Here is a 23,022-nt window from a genome sequence, read left to right as displayed (position 1 = left end):
AATCCTTGTATTGGGGCCTATCAGAGACTATTCTTATTCTGTTGGTTTCTTGTTGCATAATGCTAAGACCTCACATTTCTTCTCTTTTTTCCTCTCTCATGAAAGTCTAGTTTAAAAGAAAAGGCCAGGCCAAATCAAAGATTTGGTAAAATGCAAACTACTTTACATTTGTAGACATACTGTCTTATCTAGTTGGCTCTGCAAAATTAAACTTTTGCGATATAAACAGTAAGCTGCTCGGGGCAGAATTCCAGCAGCTTGTCTTTCCCAACCTTGCAGTAGCAGCCAGCAAGGCGGTTCATACACAGCGACTGACTCCCTTCTCTTGTTTAATTTCCTCAGACAAAACAAGACATTGCGGTGGTGCCTGCTGATTCGAAACGACACAACTTGTTTCTCTTGCCTCTTATCATAACCTCGTGAATCAGAGGCTGTTGGAGCCATAGGGTCTCTTAGAGTCATCTGGTCCATGCCTTGTTTACAGATGGGAAACTGAGGCCCAGACGAACTCATCCAAGGTCATGCATGTGTAACTGATAGAACTGAGTCTGCTTTGTTTAACCCAAAGGGTTTCCTTTACTTCTCCTTTCTCTGTCTTCCTCTGTAACAGTTATTTACATTCTAGGGAGAAAACATGATCCACTGAGCATGTGAGTTGTATGCCTGTTTTTGAAATAGTGCAAGACGAGCAGACAACATGATCACCAACCTGTATTGGGGTGGCCAGAAAGTTTGTTTGGTTTTAAGTAAAAATAAAAGACATTTTTCATTTTCACCAAGAACTTCATTGAACAATGTATTCACTAACAGAATGAAATTTCTCGCCAACCCAGTGTGATAAAGAGTGTTTGGGGAAGTTGGGGTCTCGTTTAATGAGAGAATTCTAAGGCAGACAACATACTGAGACGCTATCAGGTTCTTTTTTTGCTGCCAGGCTCTTCCAGGGCATCCCTTTGGCATCGTGGACCAGCCTGGTAAAATAGGATGAATGCGTCTTCACAGGACAGCGTCAGTAACAGCTCTGCTGCTGGTAAAGCTGGGCTCCTCTGGGCAAGGTGCTGACCCCTTCTGAGTCTCAGTTTCCTCACTAAATAATATGGTAATTGGCACCCACTCCATACAATTACTATATTCCATATGGAAGTGAAATCATAAACTACAACGGAAATGAAGTGGATTAAGGAGGGAGATGGGGAGGGCGTGGTTCTAAAGTGCATCGTTGGCGTAAATAGATGACATTGTAAGTGACTGGAAAGCTTGTTAGTACTTCTGCCCAAAGGCACGCAACAGGGAGTACAAATGCCCTCTAACTGGTGACTTGTCACTCCAGCGAAAGGCATTGTTGAAGAATGTGTTTCCCACGTGAAGCTCTTTGAAGGCTTGGGTTGGAAAGGCAGATTCTCACGTGTAATTAGCAAAAGAGAGGCCAGAGAGGTGATTTGATAATCCCTTTCATGAGTGGTGGGGAACCACACCTGCTGCTTCTGAGGGAAGCAGAATTACCTTGAAGTTTGTGGAAGAAGTGGTGAATAACTGAATCGATTGGTGGGTTTTATAAAGGCCACTCTTGTGCCTTGAGCACCTTCTTTGGGCCTCATCCAGTGCCTTGGAATGTGAAAGGCACAAAGTAATGTGTAACCAGGTCCCCATTCATGAAGGGTTTACCTTCTGATCGGTGGCAGATGATAACACAAGATTATCTGTGATTTAAAGCCCAAACCGTGTTAAAGGAAAAATTGCGGGACATCGGAGAAAAAAAAAGAGATCCTTGCAGGGTGATAGGGAGTCAGTAATCGTTTGTCGAACTGCATCGTGAATGTGAGCTTTACGGTGTGAGGAGGAAACAGATAAGCTGTCGTTCCAGGCAGAGGTAAACCGCGAGCTGAGCACAGAATTTAGGGGAGGTTATGAGTCCTGACTGGAGCAGAGGGTGGAATCTGGCAGATGATGGAGGCAAAGGTGGAGAATTAAGGCCAGGATAATTTCGGGAGCACTTTGATTGTCAGGCTCTGGAATCTAGGGTTTAAGGAAACGTAATAGTCTGTGTGTGTGTGTGAGTGTGTGTGTGTGTGTTTACAGCAGTCCTTGGTAGGTGTTTGTAGCTTGGAGCTACGGTGCCAGGTGCCGCCTTTGAGAGTTCTGCTTACTTTCCTGGTGACTAAGGGCGAGGAAGAGGTGAAGCTCGGTGATTACACAACACACCGTGACACAGCAAGCTCTCTACTTCCTGATTCCATCTGCCGGCGGGGCCAGTGGGAGGAACCAGTTTGGGGGGAGGCGGTGAATGGGGGGCTCGAGGGATTCAGGGATGTGAGATCTACATTTTCTGTGGAGACCCAGCAGTATACCTAGTGGGCAAAACATTTGAATCAGGTAGCAGTTAGACGAAGGAAGTGAACCTCAGTGGATCAGTAGCTGTGGCCTCGTGGCCCACGAAGAAGTCTAGGAACCAGGAACTAACTCCTTCTGAATGCCTGATCTTACTCTGAGTTCATATTATAGTCCACAAGCTCAGTAGTAAGCCAGTTCCAGTATCATCTGTCCAGACTTCTGTGCCAAGACTACAGAAGAACACATATTTGGGTGATTCTCTTCAAAAAGAGAGGCCACTTGAAGAACATGGGGCTAGAGGTCTGCTCCTTCTGTTCTGGGATAGATTGACTGTGATGAGCCAGCAGTCAGGCTGCTGATCTCGGTGCATCGCAGGCTCAGGAAAGAGCAGTAGGTACCATGATTGGGTTGGATACCTTTCTTCCCTTCTTAATGACCCTTGTGGCATCTGGCAGATGGTTTGATGGATTGAGTGACCAGCCTCATGTGCTCCTAAGAGCCGCAGAGATGGGGAACGTCGTGGGTTCCTTGGATGGTCAGGTCAGTGGTTAGAACCGAATCTCTAAGGTGGTTCTTTTTCCCTGAAAGGATGCAGCTCACTCATCATGAGAGAGGGCAAGAAATAAATCTACCTTAAAAAAAAAAAAAAAGCTTCATCGAAGTCTAATTTATATACCATAAAATCCACCCACTGTAAGCATATAGTTCATTGGTTTTTAGTAAAGTGCAGTGTTATATGACCATCACTACAATCCAATCCAGTTTTAGGGTGTTTCCATCGCTCTGTAAAGCTTCCTGGTGCCTGTTGTGCTCTGTCGCTGTTCCCACCCCCAACCCACGAAACAATCAGCTGCCCTGTGTCGCTGATAGACTTACCTCTTCTGGACGTTACAAGGAAATGGAAGCCTAACGTATGTGTTGTGCACGGGACTTTCATTTCGCATGTCTTTGAAGCATCCGTGTTGTAGCGTGTGTTCGTATTTCATTCCCTTTTATCGCTGACTGATATTCCGTTGTGTGGACACACCATATTTTACTTCTCCACTCATTCTTCAGTGGATGAATTGTTTCCAGTTTCCAGCTGTTGTGGATGATGCTGCTATATTGGTTTCTTGTGGCTGTCCTAGCAAATTACCACAAACGATTCTTTTTTATTCTCTCGTAGTTCTGAAGGCCAGAGGTCTAAAATCAAGGTGTTGACCGGCTGTGCTCCTTCTGGAGGCTCTGGGGGAGATTCCGTCCTTTGTCTTTTCTAGCTTCTCGTGGTTGTGCCAGTCCTTGACTTGAGGTCACGTTACTTCCACCTCTGCCTCCGTCCTCATGTTGCCTGCTCTTCTGTGAGACTCTCAAAACTCCCTCTGTCTCTCTGTCATCTGGATACGTGTGATTGTGTTTGGACCACACCCTGAATTTCCAGATTAACCTCCTCTCCATATCCTTAACGAACTCACACTTTTTTGCCACCTGAGGAAGCATTCACAGATGCCGAAATCGGATGTGGATATCTTCTGGGGGCTATTATTCTGCCTACCACAACAGCTATGGACATGCACATGAAGTTTCTGTGTCAGCACGTTTCCATTTCTCTTTGTAGATACCTGGGCGCGGGATGGCTGGGCTGCATGTACATTTATGTTTAACTTTTTAAGAAGCTGCCAAACCGTTTTCCGAAGAGGTTGCATCATTTTATGTTCCTACTAGCGATGCATGAGGGTTCCAGTTTCTCCACATTCCTGCCAAGTCTGCCTTTTAAAAATTAATAGCCGTTCTGGTGGGTGAGAAGTTGTATCTCGTTGCGGTTTTAATTTGCATTTTTCCCTGATGACTAATGGTTGTTTGACGTCTTTTCTGGTGCCTATTAGTCATCATATATGATTCTGGGTAACATGTCTCTTCAGAGCTCTTACCTATCTTAAAATGGGATTGCCTTCTTCTTTTGGAGTTACAAGAGTTAGTCTACTGTTTTGTATGATTGTGGTCCAGTCATTGCCAGTCCTAAGGACTGTGGTGATGGAGGTCACCTTGGGGGAACCCCATTTCCCCAGGGTACCTAGAGCTGGGGCAAGGCAGCCACCCAGTGTTAGTCTATTACTGGGGGGGTAGGTGGGACTCACACGTGGTCCGTTGGCGGCCTGTTGCTGTGTCAGGGAAGCCGGGAGACGGCTCGCCCTATGCCCTAGAGATCATAAGCTCAGTGGTGTTGTAGGCTGATAACTCTTATCACCATTTTAATTAAGGAGTTGTTTCTGTAATAATATATTTACTATATCTCTTCCCGTACTAAACTATTAAAAATCCCTGGTACAGGAACCACATCTGTGTGTTTCAACACTCTATCTCCAGTCTCTAGCACGGTATGTGGTACATAGTAGGCAACCAACCAATATTTGTTGGATGGAAGTATGACTGTAACATACCAGTAATGGGAGTCCAGGAGGATGCCCTCTGCTTTTCAGTGGGGGATTCACCTGAAATGATTAAAGAGAGGATTCTTTGTTAGAGGAGTGGTTCACTAACCACTGAATGTGCTCTTTGGTGACTCGTATTATTATTATTTTTAATGTGTTTGGTGACTTGTATTTTAACTGCCACTGATGCCATCATGTTCCTCTTTTATTTCTCCTTTCCAGCAATCTATAACTACAATGCCTCTCAAGATGTGGAGCTGTCCTTGCAGGTTGGAGACACGGTTCACATCCTGGAGATGTATGAGGGTAAGTCTGGATGGCCTTCTGCCAGACACGGAGCAAGGCCCAAACAGTAGAAGTTACTTATTCATAAGGCACTTAGAGCAAATATCAATGGGCTTTACATCTGAAGTGATGCTGGTAAAAATCCAGGAAGTGCTTAGGGTATACAATTTTGGACTGTGGGTGTTTTCAAAACAGGCAGCTGAGTGCATGAGCGCAGACATGCCCAGAGGCCAGCATCAAAATATGTGACTCTGGGGACTTCCCTGGTGCTCCAGTGGTTAAGACTCTGCGCTTCCACTGCAGGGGGCATGGGTTCGATCCCTGGTTGGGGAACTAAGATCCTGCATGCTGCGCCGTGTAGCTAAAACAACCAAAACCAAAATCTGTGACTCTGCATTTTGTGAGGTTTCGGTGCTGTTATACGTATGCCATCCTATTTAATTCTTATGGCAATCCTCTAAGGGTGGCAGGGCAAGGGTTTTTTTCTAATTAAGAAAAAATATGTATTATTGACTTTCAAAAATATAGAACTCTTAAAAATTACACAAGTTAACCCATGCTCACTTTTTTGTTTTTGTTTTTGTTTGCGGTACACGGGCCTCTCACCGTTGTGGCCTCTCCCGTTGCGGAGCACAGGCTCCGGATGCGCAGGCTCGGCGGCCATGGCTCACGGGCCCAGCCGCTCCGCGGCATGTGGGATCTTCCCAGACTGGGGCACGAACCCGTGTCCCCTGCATCGGCAGGTGGACTCTCAACCACTGCGCCACCAGGGAAGCCCGGGGGCTACTTTTTGTTGCCGTGTGCGGGCTTCTCATTGCGGTGGCTTCCCTTGTTGCGGAGCACAGGCTCTAGGTGTGTGGGCTTCAGTAGTTGTGGCTCACGGGCTCAGTAGTTGTGGCTCGCGGGCTCTAGAGCGCAGGCTCAGTAGTTGTGGCGCACGGACTTAGTTGCTCCGTGGCATGTGGGATCTTCCTGGACCAGGGCTCGAACCCGTGTCCCCTGCATTGGCAGGCGGATTCTTAACCACTGCACACTGGGGAAGTCCTACTTATCTTCTTGAACTCCTTTACATATTGAAACCATAGTCTCTTCAAGCCTTACTAGGTCATACAGCTTTGTCTGGGTCAAATTAATCTACTCTACCTAGTCTTTATGGACACACATTTTCCATTATACCGATAAAAGGCACATGTTCAGTTTCCATGGGCTTGAAAAGAATCGTATATTTTACGATTACTGGGTGCAAAATTCTATAGATGACAATTAGATTGTGATTTTGTCACTTTTTTTTTTTTTTCAAATTTGCTATATGGTAACCTTTCTGCTTTTTCTGTTGCTGAGAGAACTGTGTTAAACCTTCCCCCATGATTGCAGTTTGCGTCAGTTTACCGTGATGTCAGTTTTTTGCTTTCTGTATTCTCAGAACTGTTTTTAGGTGCATACAATTTTAGAATTGTTATATTAGACAATTCCAACTTTTAATTCCTGTTTGTAAAACTTTTTATTGTTATCTTCATCTGCAGTAATGCTTTTTTCCTTAGTCTTTTTTGTCTGAAATTGCAGCCAATTCACTGGCAGTGCCAGGGCTTTCCTGACCCCACAAGGCCGTCAGAAACACTGCTTAGCCGCTCAGGAATCTTTTCTTAATTCAGCAGATGCCCCGAGAGGAAAGCAGCCCCCAGTGCTGGCCTCATCTTTCTGAGTTTGTTCTTTTTCAGATCTAGATGTGGTAATTCTTTACTTTACCATGTTAGCTCCTGTGTGTGTGTGTGTGTGTGTGTGTGTGTGTGTGTGTGTGTGTGTGTTGTATTGTCAGGCTTTTCTAATTGATCTGCAGAGTGTGGGAGGGAAGAGCACAGAGTTGATCTGAAATCAAGTAGATGATACCTTTTTTTCTTTTTTTTTTGCGGTACACAGGCCTCTCACTGTTGTGGCCTCTCCCGTTGTGGAACACAGGCTCCGGACGCGCAGGCCCAGCGACCATGGCTCATGGGCCCAGCCGCTCCGTGGCAGGTGGGGTCTTTCCGGACCGGGGCACAAACCCGTGTCTCCTGCATCGGCAGGCGGACTCTCAACCACTGCGCCACCAGGGAAGCCTGATGATACCTTTTAAATACATTTTCAAAGTTTTTTTTCATTTTTATGTGACCCCAATGTTTCTTGAAATAGTTGATTGAAACACTTTGTCCTCAAATGATTCATATTAATGGTAATTTTAAGTGTGCGTATTATTTTTACTTTACTGAGCAATCTCCCAGTCGACCAGTGAGCATTCCTAAAAGTAGCACTCCTATGGACCAAGCTAATGTGGTCACCAAGCTTGGTTGAATATAAACATAAACACACAAACACGTCTGTTTCAAATACCTTCCGGAGCTTGAGTCCAAAAGCCACGGTGCACCTAATATATTACAACTTACACAGCGGTACACTTGCCAGAAGTGCTGGCCCAGTTCATACCAAACACTGTTACTTGATCACTGCTGCATCTAGACTATGATGGTCCAGGTGCTGTAGGTCCTGACAGCAAGAAGCCAATTTTCTTGTTAATTGTTACCATAAAATGCTTGGGGGCCAGCCAAGCATTGAAATAGAATTCTTTCATTTCAAAGAAGGACGTCAGGGACTTCCCCGGTGGTCCAGTGGTTAGGGTTCCGTGCTTCCAAGGCAGGGGGCACGGGTTTGATCCCAGGTCAGGAACTAAGATCCCACACGCTGCAAGGCGTGGCTGAAAGTAAATAAATGAATGAATGAACGAATAAATGAGTAATAAAATTTAAAAAAGGATGTCAGCGCCCGTTCCGTAAAAGTGGACATGTGTCAGGGTGTGAATGGGGAGATTTAGAGTATGAACTTATTCACTTCATTAACTGCCAAGTGGCAGGTCAGCTTTACAGAGATGATTATACTGGCTTAAGGTTTAAACTAGTGTTTATCTTATGGGATTAATTTTTTTAATGGTGCGTGCATTGCCAGACACAGTGATAGGTACTTCTATCTGCTAAGTACTTTGAGTTCGTGGCTGGGTTCTCAAGTTTCTTGATTATTCAAGGCAGTTCAGGACGCAGTGAGGGCAGGAGGGCTTTGCAGACATTAAACATGATGGAAATGCTGAGTAATAACTTGTGTTCAAGACCTCCTCCCCCATCTCCTCTTTCCTTTAGAAAAATAAACAAAGTGGAAACACCCACAGTACTGCCAGATGGAATTGAAGGGTGGTGCTGGCACCATTTCATGGCCCTGGCGTCCGATGCGGGGGTTGTGTCTTTCAGCTTCCTGTCAGTGCTGACTCCAGGGGTCCCACCCCACCAGACACCCTGGCTTTGAGATATTTGCGTACCAGACCTGGGTGGGCTCTTCTGGTGTGGACATGAGTTCACCTTTCTGGAACCCGGACTTGAAAAATTCTTTTCTGCCCACAACAGAATACCACTTAGGACTTTCCTTTTGCTGTTTTCCGCCCTGTGGTTGAATGAATGATTCCAAAAGTGGTAGCTTCTTGAAAGCCTGCCCCTCCTTCATCGGCAGGGCCTGTGCCTAGCATGGCTCCCAGTATACAGTAGGTGCTCAGCAAGCCTGTTGTATGAGTGAAGATAAATGGGAGACCAGGGCAAGCCTGTGGGAGCAAAGCAAGGTAGTGTGGAGGGTAAGGGGGTGGGGCCACCTCCACAGAACTCCCGATAGTACAGGGCAGGGCTGCTTTTCTCCTTCTATGAGACAACGGCATTGCCCTGCCCTGTGCAGACCACACAATGGACTTGGTTACCACGTGAGCTGCTTTTTCCAATAACAGCTTTATTGAGATAGATCTCAAATACCATCCAGTTGACCCATTTAAAGTATACAATTCAATAATTATTTACAAAGTACTCTGTTCACAAAGTAGGGCAACCATATCACTATCTACTTTCAGAACATTTTCATTATCCCCAGAAGAAATCCTCTACCCGTAAGTGGTTTTTACCCCCCAGCTCCAGGCAGCCACCAACCTAATTTCTGTCTCTGTAGGTCTGCCTATTCTAGACATTTCACATAAGTGGAATCATGTAATGTGTGGTCCTTTGTGACTGTCTTCTTCTACTTAAAATGATCTTTTGGGGGCTCATCCATGTTGTAGCATGTGCCAGTACCTCATATCTTTCTATTGCTAAAAAATATTCATTGTAGGCATAGTTCACATTGTATTCATCTATTCATCAGTTGATGACATTTGGATTGTTTACAATTTTTAGTTCTTATGAATAATGCTGGTGCCATGAACGACAAGTTTTTGTGTGGATATATGTTTTCATTTCTCTTGGGTGTATCCTTACGAGTGGAATTGCTGGATCATATAGTAACTCTGTGTTTAACCTTTTGGGGAACTGCCAGACTGATTGCTTGAGATTTGGCTCCAAAACAGGAGACCACAGTCCACATGAGAGAGTAATCATTCCTCATCCCTTATCACCGTTCCTCTCTGTAACCTTGCTCCTGAACGTCATTCGTTACTAAAAATAAGGGAAGGGAGTAGAATTGACTGACAAGCTGTATATTGCTCCTTTTTAATAGACCACCAATAATTGTTTGTCTTCAGAAACGTTTTCAGGGAACAGAAATCCTCAAGGAGTAAAACAAGTGTCCTTGCCTTTCTTCTGCTTTGGCACCTGCCTGCCTGTAGTCACTGCCATGTCTTTGCTTCTTTAACCAAAAAAGAGTTGGCAGTGAGACAGCTGTTCTCCGTCTGACTGTTCTTTCCCACCCCAGATCCATGGGCATGACTGAAAAAGCACTGATACCTGGGGGAGATTCCAGCTGTGGTCATTTATTCATTCAACAGGACTCGCTGAGCAAGTATTATGCTCTTCTGTGCCAACTACATTTATTGACCACAAGAGATGTTCTAGGCATTGAGGTCACCTGAGTGACAAAATGGCAAGGTTTCCCCTCTCACAGGGTTTTCATTCAAGAGATAGACAAAACAAGTGAAAAAATATGTGAACAAAAACGTTCAGATACTTCTAAGCGCTATGGGGAGAAAAGGATGGTGTTATATAGACCAGAGGCAGATGAAGGTGATGGAGAGTGAAAGGAGAAGGACCACTTTAGTTTGCATGGCTTTGTCTCTATCTTTTTTTTTTTTTTTTTTTTTTTTTTGTCTCTATCTTATCTAGGGTAACTGTACGTGGGCAAGACATTTGAACTCTCTTTGTGTCATGGTCATTTCGTCTAAAATCGGATCACTCTTTAAATTGAAAGTGATTAAATGAAAGTGACTTGAAAAGTAAGGTTTCAGCATCCCTGCTGCCATGAAGCTCTCCTCTCCTGTAATTATCCAAATTCCGGTCACAGGTGATTTCAGGCTCAGGGTTCGTTGTTCCACCAATGGGTACTGGTTTCCTACCTTTGATTCATATCCGTTATTTAACTCATTTTCAGCTCCGTAAACCACTCACAAGCTTAAGAGAGAGGGTGACTGGTGTTAACAGTGATTTCTGGGGGTAAACATAACACAATTGGCTCCTGTTGGAAATAACAAAATGAGATAATGTCTCAAAGGCGTTCCAGGCTCTGAAGAGGCAGGTACGGCATAAAGTTTTATATTATTTCAGTGTAATTTGTTAAAGACCCAGAGGAGAGCACAGATGATTGTATTGGAACCAGAGGAAACAGGGGATCCTGAAAAGTTGAAATAAAAAGGAGCATTTGTCTGTATGCAGGAGGTCCCCAACATATATATTTCTTCTGTGTGGAATGAGGCCAGTTTTGAAATGCACCTTAATCAAGAAATCCACTACCTTATGATATGAAAAGATATAGACATGGATTGTGACTTGGGCTATACACGTTTTGAGTCTCATCTTTTATAAAGCAAGCTTTTTTGAGTAAGCCCAGAGGGCAGTATTATGATGGGTAGGTAAAGTTACATGGCACTAAGTTTTAGCTCCATAGCTGACAAAACCTTCTAACAGAGGCGTAAAAAAGAAGAGAGTGTATTTGAGGAGCTTTTTCCAAGAAGAGGTTTAATAGGCATCTTTCTGAGATGTCATATTAAGAACCCTCCATTGGAAAAGGGAACCCTCCTACACTGTTAGTGGGAATGTAAATTGGGGCAGCCACTATGGAAAACAGTATGGAGGTTCCTCAAAAAAACTAAAAATAGAATTACCATATGATCCAGCAATTCCACTCCTGGGCATATATCCAGACAAAACTATAATTCAGAGAGATACACGCACCCTTATGCTCATAGCAGCACTATTTACAGTAGCCAAGGCACGGAAGCAACCTAAATGTCCATTGACAGAGGAATGGATAAAGAAGACGTGGTACATATATACTATGGAATACTACTCAGCCATAAAAAAGAATGAAATAATGCCACTTGCAGCAATATGGATGGACCTAGATGTTATCGTACGAAGTGAAGTGAATCAGAAAGTCAAAGACAAATACCATAGGATATCACTTATATGTGGAATCTAAAATACGACACAAATGAACATATCTACAAAACAAAAAGAGACTCACAAATATAGAGAACAGACTTGTGGTTGCCAAGGGGGAGGGGAGTGGGGGGAGGAAGGATTGGGAGTTTGGGGTTAGCAGATGCAGACTATTATATATAGAATGGATAAACAACAAGGTCCTACTGTAGAGCACAGGGGACTATATTCAATATCCTGTGATAAACCATAATGGAAAAGAATATGAAAAAATTTATATGTGTATAACTTTACAGCAGAAATGAACACAACATTGTAAATCAACTATACTTCAATAAAATTAAAACAGAAAAAGAACCCTCCATTGAATCATATGCTACAGTAAGGTCCTATCACCTTTTCAAACCTTTTCAAACCCTCCATTGGATCATATGATACAGTAAGGTCCTATCACACCTTTTCAAAACTGATTCTCTGATTTGAGGAGTTGTCATCTCCTACTATCCTGGGCAACAGTGAGTCGGCCTGGCAGTCTTGTCATCCCTTTATTGTACCTCTTTTCTACTCACTTCCTTCTCTCTTTGGTCAGCCATGCCCAATGACCATAAGACTAGTGAGAGATAAAATCAAAATTGATTTAAAAAAATCAGTTCTTAACAGCATGTGTAAAAATTTACTGGGTTTAAGCTGAAATAAGGCATTGGATGTATTTGTAACTTTCATTTACTTTTTTTTTTTTTTTTTTTTTTTTTTTTTTTTTTTTTGCGGTACGCAGGCCTCTCACTGTTGTGGCTTCTCCCGTTGCGGAGCAGAGGCTCCGGACGCGCAGGCTCAGTGGCCATGGCTCACGGGCCCAGCCGCTCCGCGGCATGTGGGATCTTCCCGGACCAGGGCACGAACCCGTGTCGCCTGCATTGGCAGGCGGACTCTCTACCACTGCGCCACCAGGGAAGCCCTCATTTACTTTTGTTACCCCATTAGTCAAGATAATTGAAACTTTATTGTAATTCAGAATCCATAAACTCACCGTGTTCTAGTTAGAAAAACAACTGCCTTTCTCAAACGTAAATGGCAGTGAGCCCAACAGCTTGGATTTTACGACAAGCATTGCGTGCAAACATTTTGGCTCGAGCCTTGAACGCAAGGTGGGCCTTGTGGCATTTTGGTGAGTGTGCCGGTCACTTCCCACATCTGTTTGACCTTTACCTTAAGGACAGCTGGTCAGCTACTACTCCTGGGGACACATGTTCCCGAGATGTGTTTTTCCATAGATGTGTGTGGCAGTAGGAGGGTGTTTACAAAAAAAAAAAAAACTAATTAAAAAGTAGAGCTGGTGAAAAGTCTCATCTCAGGTTTAATCTTTTAAAATTTTTATTAGAGTATAGTCGATTTACAATGTTGTGTTAGTTTCAGATATACAGCAAAGTGAATCCGTTATACGTATACGTATATCCACTCTTTTTTAGATTCTTTTCCCATGTAGGTCATTACAGAGTATTGAGTAGAGTTCCCTGTGCTATACAGTAGGTCCTTATTAGTTATCTATTTTTTATATAGTAGTGTGTATATGTCAGTCCCAATCTCCCAATTTATCCCTCTCCCCACCTCAGGTTTAATCTTATCCAAAAGAGAATGCCTTGTTCTGTTTTTCCTTTTGAGATACATTCGAATGTTCTTCTAAAATTCCATCTTGAAAGTTTGTGTTATTTGCGTATAGGCAAGTGTAGAATCCTCTAGGATCAGGTTCGGAACCGTTCTCTGAGTGGAGCCTTCATTCGGTTACTTTGTCGTGAACTGGTACTTGGCGTTGGCCCATTTGGGCCGCGGCCCACGTGCTGAAGGAGGCAAGTTCAGCCTGAAGGCAGAGATGTACTGGGGATGCTGTAGAGGAAGGTTCTCGTGAGGAAGCCTCTGGTTTTGGTCTCCAAGGGATCTTGGTGGGATCAAGGGGTCCAGAGGCGGCAAAGTGATGAGCAGGCTCCTTGCGTCCCAGGCACGTACACGCCCCCTCAGGCTGTCTTCTCACCTCTGAATGCTGGGCATTCACATTACTTGGTATGTAACTTTTTTTTTTTAATGGATCTTTATTGGAGTATAATTGCTTCCCAATACTGTGTTGGTTTCTGTTGCACAGCAAAGTGAATCAGCCATATGCACACACACTGGCATGTAACTTTTATCAAAAGTGCCTTAGGGGGCTTCCCTGGTGGCGCAGTGGTTGAGAATCCGCCTGCCGATGCAGGGGACACAGGTTCGTGCCCCGGTCTGGGAAGATCCCACATGCCGCGGAGCGGCTGGGCCCGTGAGCCATGGCCGCTGGGCCTGCGCGTCTGGAGCCTGTGCTCCACAACGGGAGAGGCCACAACAGTGAGAGGCCTGCGTACCACAAAAAAAAAAAAAAAGTGCCTTAGGTGTCTCATCCCTGTTGCAACATAGAGCCCATCAAACCATCCTGGGACTGGGTAAGACTCTGAAGGGTTCTTGGAAAGAAAAAGGCCTAGAGCAAAGTTCAAAATTGATTGAGGGCAGATTGGAATTAGATATTTCTCCTCTTGCCTGTATCTGGAGAGAGAAGGATACATAGGTGCCTCTGCTCTGCTCATGGTAATGTCAGTAATTTATGATCTTTCAAAGCATATAAGGAGGCCTAGGCGTCATAAATATTCACCCTCTGCTAGAGCGCCCCCATTTTATTCAACCCACGGAGGCAAATCATTCAGTAGAAAGTGTCGTAGGAGCAGAAAACACGCTACCTGTCGAACTTATGTGCTACAAAGGAGTCTTACAAAAGCTCGAGAACATCAGTGCTTTTCCTGGCCTCACCTCCATGTGTAATTCAGGCTACACCTAGGGAAGGACAAGGCAAGACAGGAAAGATTCTCGTTAAAGACTGTTCGTCTAGGGCTTCCCTGGTGGCTCAGTGGTTGAGAGTCCGCCTGCCGATGCAGGGGACACGGGTTCGTGCGCCAGTCTGGGAAGATCCCTCATGCCGCGGAGCGGCTGGGCCCGTGAGCCATGGCCGCTGAGCCTGCGCGTTCGGAGCCTGTGCTCCGCAACGCGAGACGCCACAACAGTGAGAGGTCCGCGTACCGCAAAAAAAAGATTTTTCATCTAACCCTTATATTCTGTATAGGCATCCTCAATGATTGTCTTTTGAACAAGAGTATTAAATGTGTGCATTTCACTTTGACAAATGAAATAGATTTAAAAAAACATTTTTTTAATTTTGCGATACGCAGACCTCTCACTGTTGCGGCCTCTCGAGTTGCGGAGCACAGGCTCCGGACGTGCAGGCTCAGCGGCCATGGCTCACGGGCCCAGCCGCTCCGCGGCATGTGGGATCTTCCCGGACCGGGGCACGAACCCGTGTCCCCTGCATCGGCAGGCGGACTCTCAACCACTGCACCACCAGGGAAGCCCATGAAACAGATTTTAAATAGCTGTACCTAGCAATTTAGCCTGTCTTTTAAATGACAGGAACAATGTACACTAAATTCCTAACCTTGAATGCTTGTTTAGTTTTCACCATGCAGGAATAGGAATCTGTTGTTATAGTTGGAAACGAAGGATGTGGGTCAGGGGGACTTTTTCTTCTTTAATATGTGTTACTGGCAGATTCGTTGCCCACTGAGTGTTTAACCAGGCTTTAGAGTCACCTATTTTGGTGACCTTTGAGTTCTCCTTAGGCTGTATCCAGTCTCTGCTCAGGCCCTGGGGTGTTCGGCACTGTGTTTCTTGGTTGTTGTAGCCACTGTCATATGGTTTTTCTATCGCCCAAGTTGTTTCTTCTACTTTTTCTTGTTCTCGTTCCCTTAAAGTCATGTTTTCTACCCTTTTCTTGGGGCAGGGAACTCATTCTGTTGGAAAATAAAAGTATGTCTTCTTATCAGCCCCGAGGGCTCTGGGGAGAACCTACCTCCAGCACGGTTCCACCTTCTGCTATGTTTGTTATCGGTAATTTGATAATAATTTAGAGAGGTTCTGCTCCTTCCGGAGAGCGTAGATACACGCCTCAGAAAACAAATGAATGAGAACTCCACGTAGAGTCTCCTACTGTCATCAGCATAGGAAGCAGATGACGGCCCTAAGAGTAGGAGCTGGTCCCTGGATTATGTCCTGGGGTCCTCACCATTCCAACTTTGGCGTTTTCCATACCTCTACGTGCCAGGCATTGAGTGAAGGGCTTTCATGTACTGCATCTCAGTGCCTACAATCCTGGGAGATCAGAGTTACTGATGCTTGTTTAATAAATGTGAATATCAAGGTTAGGAAACTTGAAGACATTCACACAGCTATGAAATGGCAGAGCTGTGATTCCCACCCAGGGTCCCATGGAATCCAAGGAGAGTGTGCTTTCCACGTCCCAAGGCCTTTGAGGAAATAACACTTCTATTTTGGACATAATGGACAGTCGTCCACAGTGGATTAGGTTCTTTTGCGTTTGGAATGGCTATCAGACGAGTCTCCTGTCACCCCAGATGTATCAGGGTGAGCCCCTTCTGGACTTCGCTCCATGGCTCTTACGTGCATACTAGTCACTCTGGCCAGCGGTCTCCTCCCTGCTCTCCGAGCTCACTACGTGCTTGGAACTGCTTCACCCCCAGCGCTGGGTGCCTCATTTGCCCTCCACACACACCTCCTCCCCGGCCAGTTTTCAACAGCTGGCTTCCTCCGAGCAGGTAGCCATGTCTGTGTTTGGGGAGCAGAGCAGAATCTTCCCCACCCCCCCCCCCCCAGAGAGATTGATCCCCCTCCTGCAATCCACACGCTCCAGGGAAGCGTGACGGAGGCGGTGGGCAACCGTTACGGACAGTCTGTCCAAGCCTCTTAGGTCTGGCTGGTGGGTCTGGGATGAGATAAGCAGAGAGTTCTCTGGAAGTGTCTCTGACCCCCCCAGCCCATGGCAGTCTCTCCCTCCCTGCGTGTCTGTGGTTGTATAGCTCGGGTCCGCAGCTGTGCCCTCCCATCTGAGTTAGTAAATAGGGCACGTGGATCGGACCCAGTGGTCTTTGGCTCTGACGCTCTGGGCAGGTCCCACGTGGTTCATATTCTTCCTCTTGCTTCTAATGTTTTGCCACCAGGACTCTTAATGCTGTCACCACTCTTGGGTTCCACCTCTGCTTCTGTCACTGCTTGTCTTATCGCACCCTTGGCGGTATCTCCTCACCCCTGGCTGTCCGGGTGCACAAAGTGGGGCCCTGCGGTTCACGTTTGGAGTCTGATGCTGTAGTCTCACACTTTCACTTTTAAGAGGCATTCCACTGAGGAATTTGGAGCAGGTTTCTAGGGGACCAGGTGGAAGGGGTCTTAGGTTCAGGGCGGGGTCACACTGGAGGGCTTTCCTCACTTCAGCTGATTCATCCTCTGAGCGAAGGCTCACATATTTCCAGCTCCTCTGCCCGGGGATGAGTTTCCTATCTTACTGGAGCCTCCCTCCCTCCTTCATCTCTCGCCTCTAATCTCAGTGTCCTTCTCAGGCAGCTTAGGTGGTTTCATGGAAAAAGCCTGCGCTGAAATTCCAGAAATCCTGGTTAACTAGACAGGCAAGTTTATATCTATCCCCTCACCTGTGTGTCTCTGTTTTACTAGCAATTAGATTAGAAAGTCTTCCAGATCACGAGTTGGGGTTTATTAGAGGCCCAAACTCCTTGAGTGAGGCCCCCCCACCAGAGCCCAGCATAGTTCCTTATAAAAGCGAGGCTCCTTCATGTATCTTTTTTTTTAAAAATAAATTTATCTATCTATCTAGTTATTTATTTATTTTTGGCTACTTTGGGGCTTCGTTGCTGCATGCGGGCTTCTCTTGTTGCGGAGCATGGGCTCTAGGCGTGCGGGGTTCAGTAGTTGTGGCACGTGGGCTCAGTAGTTGTGGTGCACGGGTTCTAGAGCGCAGGCTCAGTAGTTGTGGCACACGGGCTTAGTTGCTCCGCGGCACGTGGGATCTTCCCAGCCCGGGGCTCGAATCCGTGTCCCCTGCATTGGTAGGCGGACTCTTGACCACTGCGCCACCAGGGAAGTCCCCTTCAGTGTATCTTGCTTGATGAAATGATTCCTCAGCCACAAACCTGTACCCCTTTCTCATCCATCTTGCAAATATTGGTGTGATGATAACAAAACCAATAGAAGAATAAGGTACAGCAAATTCATTGCTACTACTGAGAAAGCTACATGGTGCATCCATTCATTTTGGCTTGCTTGAAGTGGTTGTATAAGTTAGAGAAACGGACCACAGAAGAGGGGAATTAGAGACAAGAGCCAGAAGGACGAACGGCTGCCAGGATTACTTTGCTTTAGAAAAGAAAGAAAAAGCCATATCTAGAAAATTGAAAGGGAATGGGCAAACCAGAGTCCGTAGGTTGATGAGACTGGAGGAAATTCTTTCTTCCCTCTCACTTAGCTTCAGGGGCGTCTGTGAGGTCACAGAGAGATTTCCCAGTTTTGTGGGGGACGTTTGGGTATGTCACCCCTCCGTTCTGTCGGCTGTGACTTTGATCCACTCCTCCCACTGGTCCACTGTCTGGACCAGGTGTCTCCGTTTGTCTGAGGAGGTGTGTGCTGGTTCAAAGGAGAAGTCTTACCATCACCATCCATGGTAGGCAACCAGAGCAAACCTCCGCCTGTTAGCTATGGAGTTAGATTTTATGAGGTGAGGAAATGGGGGAGGAAAAAGGAATGTTTTGGTGGAAGGATGTTTGAGACATCAAAGCCTTAATTACTTGAAATTAATAGTTGAAGAAACAGAGTCCCGCAGAGCTAGTGAGCGCAGAACCAGGATGGAGACCCAGGCCTTTTGATTTCAAGGAGTCTTCCTTATAAGGAGCACTGCCTTTTCTTTTCTGGCCTCCTGGGCAGGTGCTCGGGCCCTGGGCATAGGATTCCCGGGAGAGAGGTGAAGGGTGTCTCAGACCTTGCAGTCAGATCTCACTCCAGAGGAGCAGATTTTAGTGGACCTTCCATCAGTCTATTCCATCCATGGCCAGTAGCTCTAGGAGTTCTCTCTCTCATTAATATATTCATCAGAAGTTTATTGAGTGTCTGCTGTGTGCCAGGTACCGCAAAGACAGGTCTCTTCCTTGTTCATTCAAGAAATAAAAGATGGAAGCCACATCTCTTTCTTTTCTGCTGACTTGCCGTGCTTGTGCATGTGGGGTTTATATTGAGAGGATTCTGTGGCCAAGCTTCCTTCCTCTGAGAGGCAGTGCCTTGAGCAAGTATACCATTTGCCCCATCCCCCCAGCAGGGGAGCTGGGGAGGCAGCGAACTATGAACTGGGCAGTAGGAGACCTGTGCTCTGACCCCCAGCTTAGCTAGTAAGTCACCGCTTGACTTTGGACAACCTGTTCAGTTCCTTGCCTGTGTTTCCTTTTTTTTTGAGGTGAGGGTGTTAAGTTTCCGTGAACTCTGAGTTCTTTGGAGCTCAGACTTCCAGCAGTTACTGGATGTGCCTGTCTCAAAGGCACAAAATTGATCAGATCATTAACCCAGATGACTGATTTGTCTCACAAAAAATTACAAAAGAATAGAATCGTCTTTTACTGTCTTTGCATCCCTCCACTTTCTGCCTTTGAACTTAGTTTCAAAAGCCTCACTGAGATGGTGCTTGCATTCAGAAAGTGGACATCCTGAACCCCCAGGGCTCTGTGCTGCCTTCAGATAAAGAGGCAGCAACCAAGCAGGCTGTCCCAGGAGGGGTTTGCACCCAGTGTGGCTACTTCTCAGCTTCCCTAGAGGGAGGGACCTCAGCCATCTCTCCGGGGGACACTTACTGGGGATGGGAGGGCAGGCTGTGGCCATGGAAACCTGACAGGCTTACCTGGCCCACGAGGGATGGAACTTTGACCTTGACCTAATTAACTGTGCTTCACCCAGGGAACTACCAGGCCAGTGACACTTAAAAACAACAACAGGATTTAGCCCCTGCTTCTCCTCTGTGGACCCTCCCCTGACGCACACACAGTGAGGGTACATAGAAACAACGGCTCCCTATCTGTTTCTTGCCTTTAATTCCCGGGAGGTCAAAAATTATTTATTTATGATCACACAGCAGTGTGAATGTGTTTAATGCCAATGAACTGTATCCTTAAAAATGGTGAAAATGTTAAATTTTATGTATAATTTACCACAATAAAAAAAAATTTATTGATGGAGGGGGCGGAGAGGAAACAGATTTATCCTGGGACTGCAAAATGAGGAGAGATTTTGCAAAATGCTCCATGCCTTACACATCTAAATGGTGCTTTTATGGTTCAGAAAGATCTTCAGAGTCCCGGTCAGTAATTGCCTTCAGCATATTCATACCCCTCCCTTTGTGTGCCAGTCTCCAAGCATTACCATTAAAGGGCCTTTTGTAGCCACATAGCACAGGGAGATCAGCTTGGTGCTTTGTGTTCACCTAGAGGGGTGGGATAGAGGGGGGGTGGGAGGGAGGACGTAAGAGGGAGGACATACAGGGATGTATGTGTATGTATAGCTGATTCACTTTGTTATACAGCAGAAACTAACACACCATTGGAAAGCAATTATACTCCAATAAAGATGTTAAAAAAAAAAAGGGGCCTTTTGTATTTCATTATTTGTTTACGATCTGTTTCCTTCCTGCTTGAAGACAGTGTCTGGCAGCTGGGGTTGAATAAGTGTTTTTATGTATAATAAATGAGTGACCACATTAGCTATGTGAGTCTTCAGCTCCAGTTGCTTGTCCGCAGAGAGGATTTTCTAACCACATACACTGAAGTAACCCCACTTCCACTTGTCACTCTTCTTTTTTTTTTTACTCGAAGTATAGGTGATTTACAGTGCTGTTAGTTTCAGGTGTACAGCAAAGTGATTCATTTAAACATACATATACTTATGTATGTATTTATTCTTTCTTCAGATTCCTTTCCCTTATAGGTTATTATAAAATATTGAGTAGAGTTCCCTGGGATATATAATAGGCCCTTGTTGGTTATCTATTTTATATATAGTAGTATGTAATGTTAATCCCAAACTCCTAATTTATCCCTCCCTCCAACCTTTCGCCTCTGGTGACCATAAGTTTGTTTTCTAAGTCTGTGAGTCTGTTTCTGTTTTTGTAAATAAGTTCATTTGCATCATTGTTTTAGATTCTGCATGCATATGGTATTTGTCTTTCTCTGTCTAACTTACCTCACTTAGTACGATAATATCTAGGTCCATCCGTGTTGCTGCAAATGGCATTATTTCGTTCTTTTTTATGGCTGAGCAATATTCCATTGTATATAAATACGACATCTTCTTTATCCATTCTTCTGTCAATGGACATTTAGGCACATCTTGGCTATTGTAAATAGTGCTGCAGTGAACACTGGGGTGCATTGTCACTCCTTCCTTCGTAACTTTTAGCCCGTTATGAAATGACTTTATTCATAGCTTTGTGTGTTCACATGTATATGTTTTTCTCTTCCTGTTTATAAAACAAGACCAGGAAGGATGGAGATGTTGTAGGTCTTGCTCTTCTAAGCATCTGTTTGTTGAATGAATAAATGAATCTCCAATGTGTGTTGAACTTTTGGAAATAGCAGGACCCGTTCAGAATCAGTTTTGGCGCACAAAGTGAGTAAGATTAATGCTGTCATTGGAGAGGCACGGAACAAAGTAAAAGCAGTGGAGAAACTGGAGTAAAAGCTCTGATTTTTCACATGTGACTCAAACTGGTTTCCAGGTGGTTTCCAACAAAAATGTTCAGTAGTATTTGAGCAGTGCCTTTATGGTTGAACTCTGTGTCACTTTGAGTTGGATACTTTGTCATGTTCATTTGCTAGTGTACATTTGTCATGGTTTTTAGAAATGGCAGTAAAATGTATATACAGTGAAATGCACTCATCTTAGGTATACAATTCAAGGAGTTTTAACAAATGAATGTACCACATGTGCCTAATACCCCAGTCAAGATATAGAATGTTTCCTGTGCTCCAGAAAGTTCCCTGTCACCTTCTTCCATATAATTCCCACTCCCAAAAAACAACTACTGTTCTAATTTAGATCACCACGGATTGATTAGTTTGCCTCCTCTTCAACTTTATATAAATGGGAATTATGCGTGTCTGTTGTATTTGGTTTCTTTTATTCAACATGTTTTTTAGGTTCACCCATGATGTTGCTTATAACTGTAGTTCATTCCATTTTATCGCCAACTAATATTCCGTTATATGAATATCCACAGTTTGTCGATACTCTATTGATGTACATTTTGATGGGTTCCAGTTTTGGGCTATTCAGAATGCTTTGATGAGTATTCTCCTAAAGTATTCATACAGGTTTTCTTTGATCTTTAGGAAATACTTAGGAGTGTGGGGATATTTCTGGGTCATAGGTCATGTGTATCTTTAATCTAAAAAGAAACTTCCAGTAACGTAAGAGAGTTCCAATTAGCCATATCCAGTCAGTCTTTTTTAAATTTAGCTCTTCCGGTGGATGTATAGTGGTATCTCATGTCTTTTTTTTTTTTTTTTGCGGTACGCGGGCCTCTCACTCTTGTGGCCTCACCCGTTGCGGAGCACAGGCTCCGGACGCGCAGGCTCAGCGGCCATGGCTCACGGGCCCAGCCGCTCTGCGGCATGTGGGATCTTCCCGGACCGGGGCACGAACCCGTGTCCCCTGCATCGGCAGGCGGACTCTCAACCACTGCGCCACCAGGGAAGCCCTCATGTCTTTTTTTTTAAAGTATCATTTGCATTAAGTAAAATTCACCCATTGAGTGTAGTTCAGCAGGTTTTTTGACAAATGCATGCAGTCATGAAACACCACCCCAATCCAGAGATAGGACAATTCTGTCGGCCCCCCCAGAATTCTCCCGTGTCCCTTTGTAGTCAAATCCACGCCACCCTCAACCTTGATCTATTTTCTTTCCCTATTTTGTGCCTTTGCCTAGTGCTGGCTTACCAAGAAGTGTATGCAGTGGGTTTTTTTTTTGTTTTTTTTTAATGCAGTGTATTTAAAAAAAATTTTGTCATTGTCATAAATGATATAGTTTTAAAAGTGAAGTCATTTCTACAAAGTTTATAATGAAAAACAACAGTCCTTTGCCAATTCCTCTTGGTTTCTGATTCCATTTTCAGCTCCTTCAGCCAATTTTGTGATATATGCCTTTTTCATTTCTAAATAACTATGCTTCTATTACTTGCTATTTCCATTTTTATTTTTATTTATTCACTACTCTTTATGGAAGGTAAGGATTTTGTTCTCTTATACTCCTCACCAAGCACACATATACCTATTTGTCCCTAATGGAGCTCTCCCAATATAGATATATCATAATTTTTTGTTTGTTTGTTTATTTATTTTTAAATTTTTTTGCGGTACGCGGGCCTCTCACTGTTGTGGCCTCTCCCGTTGCGGAGTGCAGGCTCAGCGGCCATGACTCATGAGCCCAGCTGCTCCGCGGGGTGTGAGATCCTCCCGGACCGGGGCACGAACCTGTGTCCCCTGCATCGGCAGGCGGACTCCCAACCCCTGCGCCACCAGGGAAGCCCTGTTGTTTTAAAGATAGTTATTATTTAGATTATTGTGCCCGTGGGGTATAAGCAAGCAGAACCTATCCACGTACCTTGATA

At 44.9% G+C, this 23,022-nt stretch overlaps 1 protein-coding gene across 1 annotated transcript in view; it reads left to right on the top strand.

The window, feature by feature from the left end:
* The first annotated feature begins 984 nt into the window (after positions 1 to 984).
* Positions 985 to 23,022, top strand: part of DOCK5 (dedicator of cytokinesis 5) — a 154,398-nt gene continuing 132,360 nt past the window's right edge. Inside the window, exons 1-2 of the mRNA XM_065879847.1 lie at positions 985 to 1,030; positions 4,962 to 5,045. Of these exons, the coding sequence (XP_065735919.1) occupies positions 985 to 1,030; positions 4,962 to 5,045 (130 nt within the window). The remainder of the gene's footprint in view (positions 1,031 to 4,961; positions 5,046 to 23,022) is intronic.

This window comes from Phocoena phocoena, chromosome 6, assembly GCF_963924675.1.
Source record: "Phocoena phocoena chromosome 6, mPhoPho1.1, whole genome shotgun sequence".
Taxonomy (NCBI): domain Eukaryota; kingdom Metazoa; phylum Chordata; class Mammalia; order Artiodactyla; family Phocoenidae; genus Phocoena; species Phocoena phocoena.
The sequence above is the reverse complement of the archived record's forward strand: the minus strand, read 5'-3'. Positions and strand labels throughout refer to the sequence as shown.